Below are 18,063 nucleotides of genomic sequence, written 5' to 3' on the forward strand. Positions count from 1 at the left end.
ATGCTCATGTGACCCATTCTCTCTCTCTCTCCCTCCGTTTCAACTATTTTTATAGGATTTTCTCTTAAACCGCTTACATAAGGATATCTACAAACCATTGCTCATTAACTTCTCAGCGCAGACTACAGCAGCTCAGACTCAGAACATCATTATGTCAAAGCTGGATAAAAGGAGAAAAGGAGTCTTTGGTCCCCCTCTTGGAAAGAGAATGGTAACTTTTTAAAAAACTGCAGACTACAGACTTGTCACAACGCTCATGACATATTTTTTTTGCACCCAGCTACAGATACCTGAGGACAAAAATGAGCACATAATGTATCGGTCAGGGAGGGCAGAAGTCTTTGTATACAGCAGGCATGTCCAAAGTCATGCTGGCCGAGGACCTTGAATAATAATAATAATAATAATAATAATAATAATTTATGCCCTGCCCATCTGCCTGGGTTTCCTCAGCCACTCTGGGTGGCTTCCAGTAGAATATTAAAAACACGATAAAACATCAAACATTAAAAACTTCCCTAAGCAGTGTCAATTAGTTTAAACTTGGCAAACTTACCTCCATTAGCATGCAAAGAAACAACAGTGCAGGGAACTCAAACTCATACCTCCCCACCCCATCCCATGAGTATGTCTTGCAAGCTGAGAACAGCTCCTGGAAAAGCTGCCTTGACAATAATGTTGCTTAACAAAGTACAATGAGAATGAAAATGGCACAATCAAGATATCATTTTTCAAAGTGGAGGAAAGGAGGGGGAGAATCAGTTTTGAAATTCAGCTGTTTCTTGATCATTTAGACAGAGCTGGCAGGTAGAAATCTATTTGATCTGAAGCCTCTTCCCTCTTTTCTTAAGAGATAAGAAAGAGAGGAGGGTGTTGGTTGTGTGGCTATTCCCTCCCCCCCACAGGTGGAATAAATGAAGACAACGGACACAGAGTTTTAGGTTAATGGGCGAAAATGGCCACAACTTTATTGATTACAGGAAAGAAGGGTATTGGCTTTAGGCATTGGCCCTAACCGACTATCCGGTCTGACCGGGAAGGGTTAAACACCAACAGGGGGAGCCACCCGAGATGCATATCCCTAGGCGCTCCCCGAGGGGTTACCGCTCGGGGGCGCGCTTTAGGCCCTAGCCTCCGTAGGTTTCGGACGAGGCGTCGCCCCTCGGAGTCCTTTAACGAACTACCCTTCAAGCATTGGGGGAGGTGATGGCGTTCCTCCCCCCCAACCTCATCTGCATGATAATACCCCGGCCAATGCCTACCGCCACCGAGCCGCAAGCCGGCTCGCCGCCAATACCCTCAGACCTGCAACCAATCCCTAACGCCTTGAAAAATATCTGCCAACCAAATATCATTGCCAGCATCAGATAGATGCACGCCATCCCAGCGATAAAGCATTTCCTTGTCAAACCGTATGCATGGGTGCTGAATGACCCGACCGCCCCATGCGGCCACTCTACGAGCCACCGTGCGCTCCACAATCCTCCTAGCTTTGTTCACAGCCTCGGGTTTCTCTGCATCCCGCCAACATCACCTTTCCAGCAAAGATGACCAAATTATTGTAATGTTTTCATGGGATGCCCTCAACAATTCCAAGTCATTGATAATGTTCCATATCAGGTCCACCCCTTTCCTATACACCAAGTCGTTCTCGCCCAGCTGGATGACCATGGCACTGGGTGGGCCCTCGGCAGCGATTTTTCTGGATACGACTGGGAAAAACTCTTCCCAACGCATACCCCTCCTAGTGATCCATGACAATTTGACCCTGCTGGGTAGCCGTAGCTCCTTATCCCAGCCCCTTTGTTCGGCGCGCCGCTTTGCCCAATATACGATGCTGTGGCCGAGGATCCACAGTCGAACCACACCAGTACCTGAAAAGAGAGAATCGGAGAACCGGATCAGGAGGAGTGCCCGGGGAGAAAGCTGAGGGGAATTTAGAAGGGCTTACGGATATAACCCTGGTATGCGTTAGATTTCCAGCGACCCATGTCCATAATTCTTTCCGCCGGTAAGCCCATATGGGCGGCGGTGGTCGCTGCCCCAATGCGAAAGGAGTGCGCGGCGTACTCCTCTTGGGGAAGCCCGATGGCGGCAATTGCTTTGCGCAAGACCCTGGTGAACTGCTGCTTTGAGAGGGAGGAACCGTCGGAATGCAAGAAAAAGGGGCCCCGAGATTCTGGTCTTACACACAGGTATTTTCTAGCATCCTTTACAGGGCAAGGGCCCGCCTTTTGAGTCGCCTGAAGGCGAACCAAGGCTCCGTTGCCAAGCTGATCAGTCTTAGAACTACGGATTTTTAACATTACATGCGAACCACCCACAGTTACGTCCTCCAGCAATAGCCCCCTGGAGGCTGCGCGGTCCTCACAGACCACTTCGCCTATGCGTAGGGCGCCAAAAAATGCAAAAGAAAACACTGCTGAAAATAATCTTGCTTCATATCTTGACCAACACAGGGCCCTCAGCTTCCTACGGATTTGGGTGAGTATATCTAAAGTTATTGGCCTTCTTCTGTCCCGGCCTTGAGGCCTGGCCCTGCGCCAGCCCTCAAGCATCTTACGCACCACGAAATGCGAACAGGGATCCGCCGAAAATAGAGTTTTAGAAAAGAAGGATATAGCCGCTGAATGAATATTGAGGGTTTTGGGGGCCCGGCCAAGATCTCTAAGATGGACCAAATACTCTATGACTTCCGACTTGGACGGTGGCCTGCCTGGCTTGGACCGTCCCTTTCTGATGCGGAAGGATGTGAAGTCTAGCCATGCCTTATTATACGATCTCAGGGTAGAGGGCGCTAGCGCAGACAATACTCCCTTTATTGCTTCTCGTTGCCAATATTCCAGAGGTGCTCCGGGAATGGTTGCGGCTGCTGCTGCGCATCCGGCGCCAATGAGCGAAAGCGTTCCATCTGGAAACGAGATAAAGCATCCGTGATGTTATTATCAATACCAGGGACAAACTTGGCTGAAGCATGCAAAGAAACAACAGTGCAGGGAACTCAAACTCATACCTCCCCACCCCACCCCATGAGTATGTCTTGCAAGCTGAGAACAGCTCCTGGAAAAGCTGCCTTGACAATAATGTTGCTTAACAAAGTACAATGAGAATGAAAATGGCACAATCAAGATATCATTTTTCAAAGTGGAGGAAAGGAGGGGGAGAATCAGTTTTGAAATTCAGCTGTTTCTTGATCATTTAGACAGAGCTGGCAGGTAGAAATCTATTTGATCTGAAGCCTCTTCCCTCTTTTCTTAAGAGATAAGAAAGAGAGGAGGGTGTTGGTTGGGATTACTTAGTGGTAAGAAACCTCACCCAGGATATGCTGTGAATAGGGATGGAGAGAAATTCCAGTTTGCATTTAAAGACGGATGTTCCTAATTCACACTTCCCAAAACAATATGTGACCTGAAACACAGCCATGATTCAAAAGTTCCACTTCTTTGAATTTTGCACTGCAGTTAGCCAGCCAAGCCATGTGTGTGCCCAAATGCACACACTGGATTAGAATGTGCATAAAATGCATATGTTAGTGAAAATAAAATAAACGAAATGTATTGTATTAGGGGAAATTGCTTTGCAAAAATGTGCATATTAGGCAATATGTGTATATAGAAATTTGCATTAGAATGCTTTTGAATTTTCATGAGGACTTTTTTTTTAGTTGCAGACTGGTATGCAACTATGGAGAACTGAATGCAAACTTGTAAATATGAGAATCTGAAATTGACAGATCAGCCCATCTCTAGCTCAGAAGCACATTTTTAATAATAATAATAATAATAATAATAATAATAATAATAATAGTAAGAAGTTCACTCTCTGTGTGCATAGGCATATATGCAATGTACAGAATAAGTGTTGAAAAACAGATTTTTTTATTTACAGGTTGTATTTGTGGATGATGTCAATATGCCAGCAAGAGAGGTTTATGGGGCTCAGCCTCCTGTAGAGTTACTTCGTCAGTGGTTAGATCACTGGAACTGGTATGACCTGAAGGACTGCTCTGTGATTAAACTGGTGGATATTCAGATCTTGTGTGCAATGGGGCCACCAGGTATGACCTTCTGAGTTTATTTTGAAAGCTTTTCTTTTGGTGCTTTTGGAACACAGATTTTTTTTAAAATTGTTTTTTATTTACAGTGGTACCTCGGGTTACAACGCTTCAGGTTACATACGCTTCAGGTTACAGACTCCGCTAACCCAGAAATAGTGCTTCAGGTTAAGAACTTTGCTTCAGGATGAGAACAGAAATTGGGCTCCGGCGGCGTGGCAGAGCAGGAGGCCCCATTAGCTAAAGTGGTGCTTCAGGTTAAGAACAGTTTCAGGTTAAGTACAGACCTCCGGAATGAATTAAGTACTTAACCTGAGGTACCACTGTATACTATTCAAATTTATACATTTCATTACATTTGCAATCAATTTAACATTTCAAAATTTGAAATTTGACTTCCTTCCCCCTCTTTCTGTGGTTCCTTGAATTTATTTTTTAATATCTTCTGCGTATCTAAATTCATTTAACTTCCTCATTTAATTATCTACTGTAAATATATACTCTTACAAAACTGCAGGTTATTACAATAATCCTTCTAATGTTTATATCTGTTTATAATTTATCTGCAAATATTCAATAAGCCATTTCCATTCTTTTACAAAAAGTTTGTTAACTTGGTTTCTTATTCTTCCGGTAAGTTTCGCCATTTCTGCATATTCCGTAAGTTTTTGTATCCATTCATCCTTTACTGGGACTTCTTTCCATTTTTGGGCGAGTAAATTCTTCCTGCTGTAGCAGCATACATAAATGAATTTGTATACAATTTAGGTAGTTAGATCCCTATAATTCCCAAAAGAAAAGCTTTGGGGTTTTTTTTAATAAAAGTTACTTTGAACATCCTTTTCAACTCATCCTTTACTCATTCATTCAGCCTTTATTGACATAATTAGACAATAAAATCAATAAATACCATCCATAAAACATTGGTAATCCAGACATAAAAGGTAAAGGTAAAGGGACCCCTGACCATTAGGTCCAGTCGTGACCGACTCTGGGGTTGCGGTGCTCATCTCACTTTATTGGCCAAGGGAGCCGGCGTACAGCTTCTGGGTCATGTGGCCAGCATGACTAAGCCGCTTCTGGCGAACCAGAGCAGCGTACAGAAACGCCGTTTACCTTCCCGCCGGAGCGGTACCTATTTATCTACTTGCACTTCATGTTTTCGAACTGCTAGGTTGGCAGGAGCAGGGACCAAATAACGTGAGCTCAACCCGTTGCAGGGATTCGAACTGCCAACCTTCTTATCGGCAAGCCCTAGGCTGTGTGGTTTAACCCACAGCGCCACCCGCGTCCTTCAACGTTCTCCCTACTTGCAAATAAAATGGATTTTGCCGCTATAGAGAATATGCATCTAGGTCATAGAGTTTGTGCTTGATGAAAACCTGTTTTTCACTTACTGTAATGGTTAGCAGAAGCTGATCCAAATCGGCAACTAAAAGCATTTCCATTGTTGAATTTGCAGTTCATTGTAGTTCCTTTTTTATTATTATGATTGTGCTTTCTATTTGCAGGTGGAGGTCGAAACCCAATTACTCCTCGGTATTTGCGACATTTTAATACAGTTACCATCAATGAGTTTGATGATGCGTCAATGTATACAATTTTCTCCAGAATAGTTGATTGGCACCTCAGTATATGGTAAGTGAAGTTGAAATATTGTGGATTACTAAGCATACAGTATAATGTAAATATGGATTTTGATGGTCTGCTAAGAACATCCTTGTATAACCTTATTTTTCAAATATATCGAACACTTTTGTCTTTTCCTCATTTAGTAAGTGTTCCTTTAGTAAGGTAAAGCCCATGGAACAATGAAACCATTTTGGATTCTCATACACATGTTTTAAAATATGTTCAATTTTACGTATTTATTTAATTTATTATTTGACTTATCTCAAAAGCCAAAGGAGGAAAAAGCGCTGCTTTGCCTCCACCATTAAAAGGTAAAGGTAAAGGGACCCCTAACAGTTAAGTCCAGTCACGGATGACTCTGGGGTTGCGGCGCTCATTTCGCTTTACAGGCCGAGGGAGCTGGTGTTTGTCCACTCCTCAGACAGTTTTTCTGAATGATGTGGCCAGCATGACTAAGCCACTTCTGGCGAACCAGAGCAGCGCATGGAAACGCCGTTTACCTTCCCGCTGGAGCAGTACCTATTAATCTACTTGCACTTTTGGGCGTGCTTTTGAACTGCTAGGTTGGCAGGAGCAGGGACTGAGCAACGGGAGCTCACTCGGTCACAGGGATTCGAACTGCCGACCTTTTGATCAGCAAGCCCTAGGCTCGGTGGTTTAGACCACAGCGCCACCCGCATCCCTCCACCATTATCTCCTGACAATTAGTGGTAGGAGCAGGACTTCCTCTCCCTTGTTAATAATTCCTTAACGGCTCCTGGTGGTTCCCACTGGCAAACAGCTTCACTACCACTTATATCTTTAGAAACCTCCGACGTATATTTACGACTGTTATAGCCATTCTTGATTGGCAGCCCAAGGAGTTTAGCAAGTGCAGGAAAGTGCATTAAAGTTTATGTTTTGCTCGGTAGCATTGTACAAGTCATTTTATTTCTTTTACATTTAAACCAACAGTTATAGCTTCCCTCCAGAATATGTTGAGCTGACATCACAGATTGTAAACGGCACCATGACAGTATATAAAGAGGCTATGGAGAATCTGCTCCCGACTCCAACCAAATCACACTATTTGTTCAACCTGCGTGATTTCTCTCGTGTCATCCAAGGTGTTTGCCTGTCGAGACCTGAAACGACAGCATCTACAGGGACAATAAAACGCCTTTGGGTTCATGAGGTAAACTTTTTGTTGCCATTAGTCAATAACTGAAGGCTTTTGTCTTGATATGATGAAAAAGTAGTTTCTTGTGAGGCAGTTAAATTATTTGATTTAGAACAGACTTCCTCAACCTCAGCCCTCCAGATGTTTTTGGCCTACAACTCCCATGATCCGTAGCAAGCAGAACCAGTGGTCAGGGATGCTGGGAATTGTAGTCTCAAAACATCTGGAGGGCCGGGGTTGAGGGAGCCTGATTTAGAACATGGCAGTTCTTTCAGTTACTTAGTGTTAGAAATGTTGTTAAATCCATACGTTGTTGCTCACCACAAGATACACAAAAGGCATAATAATAATAATAATAATAATAAGAAGAAGAAGAAGAAGAAGAAGAAGAAGTTTTTATTTATACCCCGCACTCCCCAGCCAAGGCCGGGCTCAGGGCAGCTTACAAGCAATAATAAAAACAAGTTGAATGATTACAACTTAAAAACAAAATTAAAATACAACATTAAAATATTGAAACATTAAAATGTTAAAATGTAGCCTCATCGCAGGAGGAGAAGGAAAAGAAAAAAGAAAGAGAGGGAGGGAATCAAATTGGCTCCAAGCCAAAGGCCAGGCGGAACAACTCTGTCTTACAGGACCTGCGGAAAGAAATCAGATCCTGCAGGGCCCTGGTCTCATGAGGCAGAGTGTTCCACCAGGCCGGAGCCAGTGTTGAAAAGGCCCTGGCTGAAGCTAATCTAACTTCCTTAGGGCCCGGGACCACTAGGGTGTCGCTATTTATGGACCTTGAGGCTCTCCGGGGGGCATACCGGGAGAGGCGGTCCCGTAGGTACCAGGGTCCTAGGCCGTGAAGGGCTTTAAAGGTCAAAAGCAGCAGCTTAAATCTGACCCTGTACTCCACCGGAGTCAAGCCTGAGCTGCTTTCGGAAGATTTCTTTTTTGGGGGGGGGGATTAGCTTTCAAGCAAGTCAACAGAGAGGTGGGGGCATCTAACTGTATTTTCAAGTGGGTGGCATTGCTTTAAATAGTTACCCACCTCAGCCCTTTAGGATGGATGGGGTGAAAATCTCAGTAGATAAACCTTCTTTTTTTTTGGTATTTGATAAAACCTGTGTATCCATGTTTCAATATTGCTCTATTCCACCTTTGAGTGCGATACAAAGATTAATTTCTGGCTTTTGCTAAATAAACGACAAGTGCCTAAAGTATAAATGAAGAGTTTATTTACTGGTTTGAAGTTAATTGAACTTGCATTTCCCCTGTGGAACTTTTAATGTGTAGATCTTAATTGTTGCCCCCATCCTGCCAACCAGTAAATGTTTTGTTGAGAGAAAAATGAAGATATTTTTTTACCATATGAAACATAGTATTCACTTAAGCCCTAGTGTTAAGTTCTTCCTACACTCCTTTACAATATTAATTCTATTTACATATTGTACCTGAGGGAATTCCCATTCCATTTTCATGTTTGTGACTGGAATTGCCTCCATTAGAACAACCATATTGCCATTTGTCGTGCAGGTCCTTCGGGTGTATTACGATCGCTTAGTCGATAAAGCGGATCGATCCTGGCTCATTGGCTGCATCCAACAAGTAATGAAAAGCCAATTCGAAGAAGAGTTTGACGAACTTTTCGAGAGACTGGACTTTGATGGCGATGGTTTGGTGAGTGAAGATGATTTGCGAAGCCTGATGTTCTGCGATTTCCATGATCCTAAAAGGGATGATACAAACTACAGAGAGGTCTTGGATGTGGACCATTTGAGGGTGGTCGTAGAGGGCCATTTGGACGAATACAACCAAATGAGCAAGAAACCCATGCAGCTGGTCTTATTCCGATTTGCCATAGAACACGTTTGCAGAATTTCCCGTATTCTAAAGCAGCCTCGTAGCCACGCGCTTCTGGTTGGTGTCGGAGGAAGTGGGCGGCAGTCCCTGACCCGTTTGGCTGCATATATGTCAGACTACACGCCTTTCCAGGTTGAAATATCCAAGAGTTACGGGACCAACGAATGGCATGAGGACCTGAAAGTCATCCTAAGGAGATCTACCGAAGGAGAGATGCAAGGGGTTTTCCTGTTCACCGATAGCCAGATAAAAAGGGAGTCGTTCTTGGAAGACATCAACAACTTGCTGAATGCTGGAGAGGTACCAAACCTCTTTGCGGTCGACGAGAAGCAGGAAATTTGTGAAAAGATGCGTCAGATAGACCGCCAGCGTGACAGAACGAAGCAGACGGACGGCAGCCCCATTGCCCTTTTCAACATGTTCATTGACCGCTGCCGAGATCAGTTGCACGTTGTCTTGGCCATGAGTCCCATTGGAGATGCATTCCGTAATCGTCTTAGAAAGTTCCCGGCACTTGTTAACTGCTGCACTATTGATTGGTTTCAGGTAGGGGCCTTTTGGAATATGCACATTCTGTGATGTGAGCTTCATCCTGAGTACATCATGAGAAGCAGCATCTCTTTGATGTTTCTTTTTAACTTGACAATGTTAGAGCCTGGAATTCCACTTGATGTGATAGTTTGCTATGTGCAATAATTTTTAGATGGAGGAATAGGCAAACCTGTAGTCCCCTGGATGCATTCTGAACGTAGGGATGTTGGAGATTTCCTATGAAAACAGAAATGGGAATGGAAATCTGGATGTTTGCTTATTCGCCCCCATATATCTTTCCAACAACTATGATCAGAATTCACTGTTGCCGTTGCTTTCGGCCTGCAAACAATACATAGCTGTCCTCAACACACACACAGACCACCCATTTACATTACATTCTCTCTACGTTGAAATGAATTTGTATTTGTAGAATTTGTACTGTTAAAATGAAAAGGGGTCAAACCATCGCAAGAGGTGTTGAAATTTTGGGAGGTTGGATAGTTGCAATAGAATGGTCTCAGGGGTGTGGGGTGCACATTTTTAATGTTTATTTATTTATTATTATTAATTTGTCAAAAAACAAAATGAATTGGGTGGAAGAGTGTATTGACAATGCAATTAACCAAAATTCTGCACATTGTGGAATTAATAATGTGAATTTTGTAGGTCATGGAATTTAGCTATAGCAGACAGTGGGAAGAATAATGCAGTTAAAAAAACAAAACCATTCTTAATTGTTTTTAAACAAATACAACAACCATTAAACATTTACCCAGCAGTACATCTAATGGTTTCTGTTTTATCCAATTTCTCTAGACATACATTTACACATTCAACATTCAAACATATTGCTTAATATAACCCTTCCACTGAGAATAGTTTTTAGTGGAAGATGAACTGCAGCAGAATTGAAACAGTGCTGCAGGTGGCAAATGGAAGATGGTGCCTTCGTATTTTTGTAGTACCATGTGATACTTAACCCCTTAAGCCTGTAGGCTTCCTTGCTTGTGGCCAATACACACACAGCTTTATTGCGCTCTATAGACCCAAAACACACAGTACAACAACAATAAATAATAATCAACAGTTATTAAGGTGTAGAATCAGTCTTGCTAGCCAACAGAGGAGCTTTAGCCTGTACATACTGATTTCTGACTTATACTGTCTCTGAGAGGAATTTTGCTATAACTTACCCTCAAGGAGAACCTTGACATGAAAAAAGTTGACAATTCCAGGTTGTTCTGTTAGTACTGGATTGATCAGTTGCTGTCTAAGCTGTTTAGAGCCAGCGTGGTGTAGTGGTTAAGAGCGGTGGACTCGTAATCTGGTGAACCGGGTTCGCTTCCCCGCTCCTCCACATGCAGCTGCTGGGTGACCTTGGGCTAGTCACACTTCTCTGAAATCTCAGCCTCACTCACCTCACGGAGTGTTTGTTGTGGAGGAGGAAGGAAAAGGAGATTGTTAGCTGCTTTGAGACTCCTTAAGGGGAGTGAAAGGCGGGGTATCAAGTCCAAACTCTTCCTCCTCTTCTTCTTCTTCTTGCAGATTGCAATGCAATAAACTGTGTTCCATACATTCAATATCCTGCGAGCATGGGCACAGCCTATCTTGGTATGGGACGTCTGCCAACTTCTCCTTTTCAGAAGGGAAAACATATATTCTGGCTTTAGCTTGTGGCTAATAGTTTTTGGGGTGTGTATGTGCATGTGTGATTTGGATTAGGGCCATGGTGCAAAAGCTGAGGGCTAGAAACCCCTCCCTCTGTGTCATGGCCCCAACCAATTCAGGCCCCTCCGCAGTTGTTTCTGAGCAAGAAAAAGGGGCTTGGGGCTCCAGAGACACAACACCGACATTATGATTACCTTGATCCTTAAACTTATTAATTTCTATAGGTTTAGGTGTGACTAATATTGTGTTGGACTGTCCCTCCAGTGTATGTAACAGAATCCCTGTAGAATACTTTCAGCTGTGACTACTTGAAGGCATATTGTCAATACTGTCATAGGAACTTAGTGTGTCATGTTTCATCCCAGTTTAGTACATATGACCAGGAAGCGCATATATATATATATATATATATATATATATATATATATATATGCATGCTATCAAGCTACTGATAAAACTGCTAGTCCCTGCCCTCGTATTCAAAATACCAGGCTTTGCCTAGTCTTGTCTAGTGCGAGACTAAGGAACCACTTTCTCTCTCTCTCTCTGTCTCTCTCTCTCTTTTGTATATAATTTTTATTGAGTTTTCTGTTTTACAATTTTAAATACTCATTTTACATCCTTAAGATATCAGTGACTTCCCTTCTTCTCTTTCCATGGTTCATTTTGCATATCATAAATCCCGGCACATTTTACATAAACTAAACCATTAATATAGCCATCAAAACTTGTTTGTTTTTTTTTAACTTGTTTACACTGATGAATTTATCTTAATGCTGCCAGGGTTTTCAGGTGTACACAATTTCCCCCCATATATTCAATAAACATTTTCCAATCTTCTTTAAACGTACATTCTTCTTGTTTTCTTATTTTATATGTTAAGTCCGCATGCTGCGCATATTCCATCAATTTAAGTTTTCATTCTTCCTTAGTTGGGACCTCGCTCGATTTCCATTTTTGGGCTAACAAAATACTTCAGCAGAAGCATTATTTATGCAATATCTTGTTTCCATGATAAGAGTAAATTATTTGCTCCTCTTCCTTAAATTTAGTCGTGGCCTTCGGACGCGTTGCAGGCTGTTGCCACTCGCTCCCTAGAAGATATCGAAATGTCAGAGGAAACCCGAGATGGCTGCATCGATATGTGTCAAAAATTTCATACTACTACCATTAATTTGTCTGAATCATTCTTTAACGAACTCCAGAGACACAACTATGTAACACCTACTTCATACCTGGAGTTGATTTCCACATTCAAATCTCTGTTGGAAAAGAATAGGGCGTAAGTATTATTAATATAAAAAATTGATATGAGAAATAGCCTTGCATTCCCCAGCACCCAGCCTGCACTTCCAGCCCCATATAACAGATTGAGTATAGCATGCACAAAAGGGGGGTTGTTCTCATTATTCCCTACTTGGACATACAACGTATAGCGTCTCCACCCTCATCGTTCAGCCCAGACCCTGAGGTCCAGCGCTGAGGGCCTTCTGGCGGTTCCCTCACTGCGAGAAGTGAGGTTACAGGGAACCAAGCAGAGGGCCTTTTCGGTAGTGGCGCCTGCCCTGTGGAACGCCTCCTATCAGATGTCAAGAAAACATCTGTCTGACTTTTAGAAGACTTCTGAAGGCAGCCCTGTTTAGGGAAGTTTTAAATGTTTGATGTTTTATCTTGTTTTTAAAAATTCTGCTGGGAGCCGCCCAGAGTGGCTGGGGAAACCCAGCCAGATGGGCAGGGTATAAATATTATTATTGTTGTTATTATTATTGGTATGTAGGGTGTTAGACCAGGGGTGCATTTTTTCTCGCTTGGTTGTCCTTCATGAGTAAGCATTTCCTGTAGATGACCAGGCAAAGAAGCTTTTGTAATTAATAAACAAACAAACCAACAAACCTAAGAGTTTTAACCCTTTTCTTTCTTCTCTTAAGGTAGGCATAGGGAAACTCAGCCCTCCAGATGCTTTGGGACTACAACTCCCATCATCTCTAGCTAGCAGGACCAGTGGTCAGGGATGATGGGAATTGTAGTCTCAAAACATCTGGAGGGCCGAGTTTGCCTATGCCTGTCTTAAGGTGTTGATGCTTCCCAAATGATGAGCATAGACCTCTATTGATTTGTGGCCTTGTCAGGGGAAAGTGAGTTTAAAAAACAGTTAAAGTAATATTTATCTAAAAGTAGGTTGCTGGCTACCTTGGAATGTAATCTTAAAATATGTGAAATAAATAGATATTTGAGTTAATAAGGTTATGAAATTGAGTCAGGCTTTAAAAACTCAAGAAGATTGATAGCTGGTTACTGTAAGGGGAAATGGAATCAGATGTGCGTTCAGTAAAAGGGGCTGCTTTCGGATTAACTTGACGACACTTGCAATGTGTGTCGCCCGTGTGAACGTGTCCCAAATTGCTTCCAGGCAGGTGATGAAAATGAAGAAAAGGTACGAAGTTGGCTTGCAGAAACTGGACTCGGCGGCAGCCCAGGTGGCCACGATGCAGGTGGAGCTGGAAGCCCTGCAGCCCCAGCTCAGGGTAGCCAGCAAGCAGGTGGATGAGATGATGCTCGTGATTGAGAAGGAGTCCCTGGAAGTTGCCAAAACGGAGAAAATAGTGAAAGCCGACGAAATTGTGGCTAACGAGCAAGCCATGGCTGCCAAAGCCATCAAAGATGAGTGCGATGCTGATTTGGCCGAAGCCTTGCCAATCCTGGAAAGTGCCCTGGCTGCTCTTGACACTTTGACTGCTCAGGTATGGCCTTCAGGCTATATAAAGGTGTGTGTGTGTATATATATATGTGGCTAACGAGCAAGCCATGGCTGCCAAAGCCATCAAAGATGAGTGCGATGCTGATTTGGCCGAAGCCTTGCCAATCCTGGAAAGTGCCCTGGCTGCTCTTGACACTTTGACTGCTCAGGTATGGCCTTCAGGCTATATAAAGGTGTGTGTGTGTATATATATATATGTGTGTGTGTGTGTGTGTGTGTGTGTATGTATGTGTATACAGTGGTGCCTCGCAAGACGAAATTAATCCGTTCCGTGAGGCTCTTCGTATAGCGGTTTTTTCGTCTTGCGAAGCAAGCCCATTGACAGCTTAGCGGATTAGCGCTATTAGCGGTTTAGCGGCTTTTAGCGGATCAACTGATAAGCGGCTTACCAGCAGATCAGCTGATAAGCGGCTTAGGGCTTAGGAAAAGGGGGGAAAAGGGAAAAAACCCCGCAGGAACTCGCAAGACATTTTCATCTTGCGAAGCAAGCCCATAGGGAAATTCATTTTGCGAAGCGCCTCCAAAACGGAAAACCCTTTTGTCTAGCGGGTTTTCCGTCTTGCGAGGCGTTCGTCTTGCGGGGCACCACTGTATATAGGTATATATGTATATGTGTGTGTGTGTGTGTGTGTGTGTGTGTGTATATGTATGTGTATATATGTGTGTGTGTGTGTATTCTACTTTTATTTAAAATGCATCTCTGGGTTATTTGTGGGGCATAGGAATTCGTTCATTTCCCCCCCCCCCAAAAAAAATATAGTCTTGCCCACCACGGCTGAAAAGGGTTGCTGACCCCTGATGTAGATGGTGGTGAGGTAAGGTAGGAATAAGAATATAAGCTGGGGAGGCTGGAATGTGAGGTGTGAAATTGATGGTGAATTCACTGCAAGATTTCTGATGCTAACACACTGATATGGGTATATTGAGATGATATCTAACAGAATGCTTGAACTCTAGAGACAGAAGAACTATTATTTATTTTAAGGATATCACTGTTGTGAAGTCAATGAAGAGTCCTCCCGCTGGCGTGAAGCTTGTCATGGAAACAATTTGCATCTTGAAAGGCATCAAGGCAGATAAAATTCCAGACCCCACAGGTACAGGGAAAAAGATAGAAGATTTCTGGGGTCCTGCTAAGAAACTCCTGGGGGACATGAGATTTTTGCAGTCGCTTCATGAGTACGACAAGGACAACATCCCTCCAGCATACATGAGCATCATTAGAAAACAGTATATCACCAATCCTGAGTTTGTGCCAGAGAAGATCCGGAATGCTTCCACGGCCGCAGAAGGCCTATGCAAATGGGTCATTGCCATGGATTCCTACGATAAGTAAGTCCTTCTTTAAGAGTTCGCCGTACCCCTCCCAAGGCGCCTTCCTCACAGCATATTTAATAACTTAAAACCTGTTATGTACTGAAGTTCTCACCCTGGGCCAGCAGGGGGGTACTGTAGATAGTTTTCACTCAGGTCCACATATGCAAATAAGGGATTGAAAATGAGGTTCAGTGATTGGATAGTTACAGAAAATGGTTACTGTTGCGTTCTAGTGGAGCTCTATATAAGCAGACTGGCTGAACCCTTCAGTTCAGTTCTGTTCTGGCCTGTGAATAAACAAGAGCCGTTTGAAGAATTGCTGTGTCGTCTGATATGTTCACCCACAACTTAACAAAACCCAATAACGTGTCGCAAACCCATAAAACCACAATCTATAAAACACGGAAGCATCTACAAATGTTACAACAGCAGCAGTTAAAGGAATGTGTTTGTGGTGGTCTTGAGAGGAATCTCAAAGCACGGCATAAAACGTTAAGATACGCAGAACTAAAATATCAGTTAAAGGCAGTTTGGAAGAATTTCAGGGCCCATATTAAAGTTGTCATTGTAAGAGAGCTTTGCATGGCCTGTTTAGATATGAATGAAGGATTTTGTCTTGCTAGATATTTCTTTTTCTTGCTCCTTCTTCACCAAAGTTTCAGGAGCAAACTGCCACCCTATTATTATTATTACAGTCATACCTTGGTTTTCTAACAGCTTAGTTCTAGAACGTTTTGGCTCCTGAACATTGCAAACCTGGAAGTGGGTGTTCTGTTTTGCGAACTACTTTTGTAAGCTGAATGTTTGAAGGGGCTTCCCCAGCTTCCGATTGGCTTCCTGAAGCCAATCGGAAGCCGAGGTTTGGTTTCCGAACGTTTTGGAAGTCGAATGGACTTCTGGAACAGATTCCGTTCAACTTCCAAGGTATGACTGTATTATTACAGTGGTACCTCGGGATGCGAATGGGATCCGTTCTGAAGCCCCATTCGCATCCTGAACAGAACGTAAGATGCGTCTGCGCGGGCGCGGGTCACGTTTTGCCGCTTTTGCGCATGCATGTGATTTCATTTTGACTGCGCATGTATGAGCGGCGAAACCCGGAAGTAACGTGCTCTGTTACTTCTGGGTCGCCGCGGAGCGCAGCCCGAAAGTGCTCAACCTGAAGCATATTTATCCTGAGGTATGACTGTATTATTATTATTATTATTATTATTATTATTATTATTATTATTTGTTATTATTAATAATAATAATCAGGGCCGTCTTAAGTATATCTGGCGCTGTGGTGCAAAGATCCCTCTGGCGCCCCCCTCCCATTTCCCAGAGCTGCCGACCTTTTTACGGCACTGCTGGCAGCTTTGCGGGGCTGGAGGAGGCGGGCAGCGGCTGGAGGGCGGCTCCTCCAGCAGGGAAGAGGCGGAGGCTCCGGGCGCTTCGGTGAGGCGGGCGAGGGCAGTGAGCTGATGCTGGGAGGCACTGCACCCAGCCTCTGCCTCTTTCCTGGGCCCGTGCAGTGGTGGCCACAGCAGGCAGAGGCTCTGAGCGCCGCGCTGCTTCGGCATGGTGGAGGCGGGCGAGGGCAGTGAGCTGATTCCGGGAGGTATCAGCCTCCACCTCTTCCCTGGTGCCCTCCAGAACTTGGCGCCCTGGCGCCCCGCGCCACTTGCCTCTATGGGCAAGGCACCCCTGATAATAATAACAATAATAATCTGTAGGCAGGGCTGCATGCACCACCCCTCCCCTCATGACTTCACTGCATTCAGCAGTGCTTACAAGCTCCCCCCCCCCGAATCAGGAATCCTGTGTGATTGGGCCTTCTCCACCAACCTCGCACAGGAAGTCTGAGGGTCCCCCGTTCAGAGGTGCCAGACACACATGAAGACATAGAAGAAGTCTGAGCATCCATCTCCTTCTGCCCAGTAGATGTGATGATCTGCACTCCGGGCTCCAGGGACGCCAGCTGACTATCAGCATTCTTTATGTGCAAACACCTAGCAAGAGAGAGATAGGGCAGCCTTACTTGTGAGCAAACAGCAACAATATACTTTTGACCTTACTAAACAACATTACTAATTGGCTGATTGACACCCAATGCCCTTTTAAAATGTGTTGGGGAGCAAGGGGGGGTGGTTATTGGGTTGTTCATGTTTTCTATTTTTATTCTGTATTTTGTGTTTTTATATTGTGGTTTTTTATATTTTTTATTTTTTATATTTTATATTGTGGTTTTACAGTGGTGCCTCGCAAGACGAAATTAATCCGTTCCGTGAGGCTCTTCGTATAGCGGTTTTTTCGTCTTGCGAAGCAAGCCCATTGACAGCTTAGCGGATTAGCGCTATTAGCGGCTTTTAGCGATCAGCTGATAAGCGGCTTAGCGGCTTAGGAAAAGGGGAGGGAAAGGGGAAAAAACCCGCAGGAACTCGCAAGACATTTTCGTCTTGCGAAGCAAGCCCATAGGGAAATTCGTTTTGCGAAGCGCCACCAAAACGGAAAACCCTTTCGTCTAGAGGGTTTTCTGTCTTGCGAGGCGTTCGTCTTGCCGGGCACCACTGTATATAGTTAGGGCTTGCTGATCGGAAGGTCGGTGGTTTGAATCCCCGCGACGGGGTGAGCTCCTGTTGCTAAGTCCCAGCTCCTGCCCACCTAGCAGTTCGAAAGCACGTCAAAGTGCAGGTAGATAAATAGGTACCGCTCCGGTGGAAAGGTAAATGACGTTTCCGTGTGCTGCTCTGGTTCGTCAGAAGTGGCTTAGTCATGCTGGCCACATGACCCGGAAGCTGTCTGCGGTCAAACGCTGGCTCCCTCGGCCAGTAAAGGAAGATGAGCGCTGCAACCCCAGAGTTGTCCGTGACTGGACTTAATGGTCAGGGACCCCTTTACCTTTTATTGTGGTTTTATGTTGTGAACCTCCCTGAGACCTGCAGGTATAGGACAGTACACAAATTTAATTAATAATAATATAGCTGCTGGACAGTTGAACAGACAGTCTCAGAAATTAGTTGGGATGCTTAAGGATTTTGTTCAGTCAGCATCTTTTAGTAAGCCAACCTAATATATGCTTTTCAGGCTAATATGTAGATTACAACACAG

At 44.0% G+C, this 18,063-nt stretch overlaps 1 protein-coding gene across 1 annotated transcript in view; it reads left to right on the plus strand.

Moving 5' to 3' along the window:
• The window catches only part of DNAH7 (dynein axonemal heavy chain 7), a 152,927-nt gene that overhangs the window by 78,897 nt on the left and 55,967 nt on the right, over positions 1–18,063 (plus strand). The window contains exons 36-43 of the mRNA XM_083715690.1: positions 56–211; positions 3,889–4,057; positions 5,566–5,692; positions 6,641–6,860; positions 8,370–9,242; positions 11,951–12,180; positions 13,309–13,639; positions 14,642–14,988. Coding sequence (XP_083571816.1) covers positions 56–211; positions 3,889–4,057; positions 5,566–5,692; positions 6,641–6,860; positions 8,370–9,242; positions 11,951–12,180; positions 13,309–13,639; positions 14,642–14,988 — 2,453 coding nt within the window. The remainder of the gene's footprint in view (positions 1–55; positions 212–3,888; positions 4,058–5,565; positions 5,693–6,640; positions 6,861–8,369; positions 9,243–11,950; positions 12,181–13,308; positions 13,640–14,641; positions 14,989–18,063) is intronic.

This window comes from Podarcis gaigeae, assembly GCF_964106915.1.
Source record: "Podarcis gaigeae genome assembly, chromosome: 1".
In the NCBI taxonomy this organism is placed as follows: Eukaryota; Metazoa; Chordata; class Lepidosauria; order Squamata; family Lacertidae; genus Podarcis; species Podarcis gaigeae.